General features: G+C 33.9%; 1 protein-coding gene across 1 annotated transcript; it reads left to right on the forward strand.

The window, feature by feature from the left end:
- The first annotated feature begins 688 nt into the window (after nucleotides 1–688).
- On the forward strand, nucleotides 689–6,373 carry LOC107171759 (uncharacterized). The gene is made up of 3 exons (XM_015522015.2): nucleotides 689–796; nucleotides 2,444–4,120; nucleotides 5,609–6,373. The coding sequence occupies exons 1-3, from the start codon at nucleotides 689–691 to the stop codon at nucleotides 6,371–6,373; spliced, it is 2,550 nt and encodes an 849-aa protein (XP_015377501.2).
- The last annotated feature ends 344 nt before the right edge of the window (nucleotides 6,374–6,717 follow it).

The raw sequence follows: 6,717 nt of genomic DNA on the forward strand, positions 1-6,717 counted from the left end.
GAAAGAAACTCAAAAAAATACATGATACACTGATACATGCATTTAGTGTATCAAGATACAAGATACATCGTGAATGTAGAAAAGATACAAGATACATGATACTTTTATATTTCCGATCGAATTTTATTTACTATTAAACTTAAAACGTCTATAAATAAACACTTATAAAGTCATAATGATATTAAATAATAAATTAACTCAATAGGTACAGATTATAAATTTAAAACTAATACATCACTATATAATATAAATAGCATACAAATCATATCTTAATTTGTACTTCTGTATATAGTTTCTATAAGTGTATAATTGAACATTGGTTATGGACTTTGGTCAAAAATGAATATATAAATTAAATTGGTTATAGTTTTATGGTTAATTTTTAAATTAAATGTGATTTTTATGATAAAATATTGATTCCCTTTAAAAAAAATTAATTTTTCAAACGTTTTGTCTGATAGATTAGATCTACTGGGTGAGTGCACAAAACTCGCAAATGAAAAATGGGTTAACGCTCAACGGGAGCAGATGAACACAGACTCATATTATATTTTATAAATAATAATTACTTATATTTACTTTTGATTTGATTTTCTGTTTTATGCGGAAATACCTACACGGTTAGATTTTTTCCTACATGTTATCAGAATATGAGATTCTAGAATAGTTGAATGCCATTACCAATCATATGGTATTTGATTCTGAAGACGGTGGAGATTCAGACGCAGAGGACCATAATACCTCTCAAACAACTCTCAAAGCCGACAAGTTTGGCATTTATCTACCAGATCATCAGGTAAATAAACCAAATAATTATTTATTTAGTTTCTTATAATATTTAATTAAGAGTTTTTTTTGCATGCATGTTCTAGTATGGCTGAAGTGCAGGTGCCTAATTTATGGCATATTGAACAAACGAATAGTAACATTCCTTCAACTTCTCAAGGTAAATTTTAGTTTATAATTATTCAATATTTTGATTAGATTATTGTATGCATTTGTTCTATATATTATAAAAATAATTTGGTACAAAAACATTGTATTATACAATTTTGTGTATTATATGTACCTAGGACTAAAATAAATTTGTTCCTACCTATATTTATGTAAACGTATGGAATATGTTCTTATAAACAACATTGCAATAACTAATGTATTGTATAGTCAAAATAAAACTATGATAAAAATATTAATATAGTAGGTTAGTTATATATAATCTTTAATATAAATAACATTACTATTAATTTAATCTAATTATATTAAGTTGTATTCTAATAAATTATTGTAGTTATTGGTAAAATATATTTATAGATTATGAGAGTATGGAGCTTTTTTAGGGCTCCGCAAACCACCCACAACTTTAGGGGAACACTCAACCTGTGAACTACGAGCCGCGCCGCGCGACAAGCCTAAGATTGCTGCGGCGGAACTCGGAGGTTTTAACACCATATGGGGTAATGAAACGCCAATTAATAAATAAATAATAAAAAAACTGACTTTAGGGTAATAATAATAATAATAATTTGTATTAAACAATGAACATGACAATAATAATGATAAGATGTGGCTCCCGCACACCATACTACAATGGTTGACTAATTTATTCTGAATTACATTTTGAAATAATCATTGTTTTGGCACAAGGCAGTTCTAGGAATATACTAATTATGAGGTAATTAATAATTTAGCGCACACGACTGGTGCGTTATAATATATGCGTAATAATATCAGCGAAATGCAGGTCGGCCCACGAGGCCCGCCATCACCAATGGTGATTTTAATAATAATGTAAGAATAATAATAATATGGCCACCGTTGGTTGAAAACATACCAGCATTGATAGCGCGAAGAGGCCAATTAAGGGCAGCGATAACTAGATTCTCAACTTATTTACAATCAGAAATACGAGAAGTCGTACAGATTGAGATTCGTAAAGCAAAAATAGAAGAGAACTGGTACGAATTTGAAAAGGTACAATCGGCAATAGAAGACAACGATGAAGAAAGTCGAAATACAAGTGACATTATCCCTACCGATTAAAATTTGAAAACTTATACTTCTGGATCATGTCAGAAGCCGAGATATGTATAAGAGCGTCAAAACAGGAAAGTTCAAAGGTCGAAACAAAAAATTTAATCGATTGGGGTCATAGCAGCGAAGAAAAAACACAAAAAAAACAGTACTAAATCAATAGTCAGATTGGCTCCATTGAATATTCCCGTTTTTTCAGGAAAATATGACGAATGGATGTCATTTAAGGATATTTATACGACTGTAATACATACTAACGAGGACTTGACAGCCATAGAAAAATTTTTTTATTTAAGGTCATCTCTGTCTAATGACGCAGCAAAAGTTGTATAAAATATTTGGAAACTAGCGCAACAAATTATGATACAGCTTAGAAAAGTGTGATCAATCGATACGAAAAATTTTGATACAGACGCACGTAAAAAATATTGTAGATTTGCCTTCAATAAACGAGAGCAACTCGACAAAATTACGTCAATTTTCTGACGATCTCGTTAGCAATATGAAAGCTCTAGAAACGCTTGGACAGAAACCGAAAGAGTGGGGCCCGCTGTTGTTGCATAATATACTGTGTTCAAAATTAAACAACGAGACATTGAAAGAGTGGGAGATTAAATCGGTCAAGGACAAAATACCGTCCGTTACGAAATTAATCCAGTTCATAGAGGATTGGTTCCAAATATCCGAATCCATTGAATCGTCTAAATATATAAATACAGAGTCTGCAGCAAAGGAAAAAGGTCTTACAAAGTTTAGTAAAAATAATAAATACAAAGCCACAACAAGTTCAACGGCATTTACATCGACAGCTACGGCTGTATGTTATGCGTGTAATCAGCCGCACACTATTTATAAATGTCCAGTATTTACTGCTTTATGGACACGTGATCGTCATGACAAGGTAGTCCAACTAGAGCTTTGCAAAATTTGTTTACGCAAACACAGTGGTAGTAAATGTTTTGGTAAATATTGTTTTAAATGTAATAAACCACATAATACGATGTTACATTTAAACCAAAAACATAATATCAACGAACCAGTTTCAAACACAGATAAAGGTGAACAGACGGCGACGACAACACATGTCGCTAATGAGACCGATAACGTGTTGCTAGGTACCTCGGTAGTAGAAGTATTCGGCCTAAACGGCGAAAAGATTTACGCCCGGGCATTGCTCGACTTGGGGTCGACTAATCATTTCATTTGTTCGGAGTTGGTAAACAGTTTAAGATTAAATAAACATAAGACCAACCATATTGTTTACGGCATCGGGAATTCAAAACAGAACGTGACTGCCACGGTATCGTTAAGAATCAAATCGCGTGTGAGTGATTATGAAATAAACACGCAATTATTAATTGTTCCAAAAATCACGGGAGATTTACCCGCGCGAAGAGTGTCCAAAGGTAAAGTGAAACTCGAAAGGATTACACTGGCGGATCCGTCATATAACGTTCCGCAAAAAATTGACATATTAATTGGAGCACGTCATTTTTATGACATTGTGGGTGCTCAGCAGTATAAACCGGATTCAAATGACCCTGTATATCGAGAGTCTAAATTTGGATATATTATTTCTGGTTTAACATCAAACGACACAAACATAAAAAACACGATTTCCTGTTATACATCAAACAGTCACGAAAATATTCATGAAAACAAATATGAGTCTTTAGAAAATGTAATACAACAGTTTTGGCGCATCGAGGATTACGGCAAAAGCAAACCTTACACGATGGAAGAGCAAACTTTCAAGCAAAACGTTAGTCGTATCGAGAGCGGTCGATTTGTTGTACATCTGCCGTTCCGCGGAAACGTCTCAAAATTAGGCAAGTCCTTCGACATCGCAAAAAGAAGATTATTCGCAATAGAAAGGCGATTTATAAAAAATCCCTCGCTGAAAGGGGATTACGTAAAGTTTATGACCGAATATGAAAAATTAAACCATATGACACAGAATATGGACAACGAAGAAATCGAATTGCCCGGTCGTATGTGCCATCTAGCTCACCATTGCGTACAAAATGAAAAAAGCCTCACAACAAAATTACGCGTAGTATTTGATGCCTCAACAAAAACAGAAAGTGGGGTTAGTTTAAACGAAGTACTGCAAAAAGGACCGTCAATACAAGAGGAATTAATTCACATATTAGCCAGATTTTGCACTCACAATTTTGTGGTAACTGCCGATATAAAAAAAATGTACTGACAGAGGGCGTAACCGTTTTCCGCCAAATTGACCCTAGCCCGTTATCACCATGGCCGTTTTCCGCCAAAGGTTATATTTCCGATTTCCGCCAAAAAAAAATAAAAATTATTATTGAGAACCCCTGAACTGAATCCATCAGCCAGTTATGATTACGATGTGCTCAGTACATCTACTAAGTTTGTCAAAAAAATCTCTTTTCCAGATAGTAAATAATTTGTATAATAATGTATTATTTGGACAACAAACATGTGATATTGAATGTGTACTTTTATATAATTTTAATTTTTATAATAATGAGTGATGCATGATAAAATAAACAGGTATGTCAGCAACTTACGGTTATTATGCGAGCTTGCGCAAAGATGGCGTCCGGTTTTAGCCACATTTCATTGGCTGAAGTGTTATCACTTGTCATTTATCATGGGTAATATGATTCTCAAAATTATCAAATTATTCATGATAACGTAAAATATTATTTTTGCATATGTTATATTAAATATATTGTTGATTGTTAAAGAGCTAAAATAAAATCATCATAATATTAAACTCTATGTAATATTTATTAAACAACTAAGTAATAGCGAGATTTAGATTAATATCATAAAATGAAAAATAAATTTAAGATCATGCTTATAAGTTATAAGTCTGTTATAGGAGATATGATGATAAGTGATTACTGATTACGGATAATTGATAACACGCGAAAGCCGGCCGCCATATTGTGCGCACCACAAAGTTGCTGACATACCTGTTTATTTTATCATGGAGTGATGCTTATAATCATAAAAATGTATACTTAAACTGTTTAGAGTTTTTACGTAAAATGCTTTAAATTTGTATAATAATGTATTATTTGGACAACAAACATGTGATAATTATAAAAATTATCGTTTCCGTATGGTTAATATTGAATGTGTACTTTTATATTATTTTAATTTTTATAGTAATGAGTGATGTTTATAATCATAACAATTCGCATATAGTAGACTATGCTTTAGAAAATACGCTGGGTATACCTAAATAGTCGAATAATAATACTTTATAATAGTCGTAAGATAAGAATTAGATAGGTAATATAGTTTATGATCAATATCTGTGTGAACCATGAGGTGAGCTGGCGCGTGTATGATACAAGGTGAGGAGCTTACTTGGTGTTCTGGATTCAGTTCAGGGGTTCTCAAAAATAATTTATTAATTTTTTTTGGCGGAAATCGGAAATACAACCTTTGGCGGAAAACGGCCATGGTGATAACGGGCTAGGGTCCTTTTGGCGGAAAACGGAAACCCCCCTGACAGATACAGGTCTGTGAGAAACATCGTGATTATCAACGTATATTGTGGAGAGAGAACGTTAATGACCCTATAAAGATATATCGATTAAACACTGTCACCTATGGGACAGTACCTGCTTCGTATCTCGCGACAGCTTGTTTACAAAGATTATCTGAAATCGGACAAGGTCAATATCCAACAGTAGCACCATTAGTTGCACGGGATTTTTATACGGACGATTTTATCAACGGTGCAGCTACAAAGAAAGACGCAATCGAGATACGCAATGCACTTATCAAATTAATGTCTACAGCCAAATTAGAGCTAGGTAAATGGGCGTCTAACGATTCTGATATAATTCGAGATAGTTTCGACAACAATGACGGCTTGGTGGATTTTCAAGAGACTAGTAACGAGTTAACTAGAATACTTGGTCTATATTGGGACTCTCACACCGACGAACTTAAATATAAGATTAACGAAACTTCTGTAGTAACGCCTCTTACTAAACGCAATATATTGTCCGATATTGCCCGTATATACGACCCACTCGGCTTAATTGGTCTAGTAATAGTATGTGCAAAATTAATCATGCAAGAGTTATGGAAAGAGGGTTTATCTTGGTCAGAACCGGTTTCGGAAAAGAGAAGCAGTGAGTGGTATAAATACAAATCCGAATTATCGCATCTAAATGCAATTAAAATTCCGCGTCAAATTACGATAAACGATAAAATACACTCTATACAAATGCACGGTTTCGCGGATGCAAGTATTAAGGCATATAGATGTTGTTTGTATTTACGTTGTACGTACATGAATAACAAACATACGGTACGATTAATTGCGCAAAGTCAAAGGTAGTACCACTAAAAATATTATCACTACCACGATTAGAATTGTGTGCCGCTCTATTGATAGCAAAGGTAGCAAATAAGATCGTACCAAGGTTGAAATTGTCAATCAGTAGAACATATTACTGGACCGATTCCAGCGTTACATAGTGTTGGATCACGTCAACGTCGAAAAAATGGAAAACCTTCGTCGCACACAGAGTTGGTCAAATTCAAGAGATCACGTCTCCCTTAAACTGGTTTCACATTAGCGGTGTCGATAATCCGGCGGACATGATTTCACGCGGTTGTTGTCCCACCCAATTAGCAAGTTTATCAGTCTGGTGGAACGGGCCAAGTTGGTTGTCACGACAC

The sequence above is a fragment of the Diuraphis noxia genome, unplaced genomic scaffold, assembly GCF_037042655.1.
Source record: "Diuraphis noxia isolate RWA-SAM2 unplaced genomic scaffold, SU_Dnox_SAM2 contig0006, whole genome shotgun sequence".
NCBI classification, from domain to species: Eukaryota; Metazoa; Arthropoda; class Insecta; order Hemiptera; family Aphididae; genus Diuraphis; species Diuraphis noxia.

Coding starts and splice junctions, on each gene's coding strand:
- LOC107171759 (XM_015522015.2), top strand. CDS start 689: ATGGTATTTGATTCTGAAGACGGTGGAGATTCAGACGCAGAGGACCAT. Junction 797..2,443: donor TTTATCTACCAGATCATCAG/GTAAATAAACCA, acceptor ATTTTGATACAG/ACGCACGTAAAAAATATTGT. Junction 4,121..5,608: donor CAACAAAAACAGAAAGTGGG/GTTAGTTTAAAC, acceptor GACCCTATAAAG/ATATATCGATTAAACACTGT.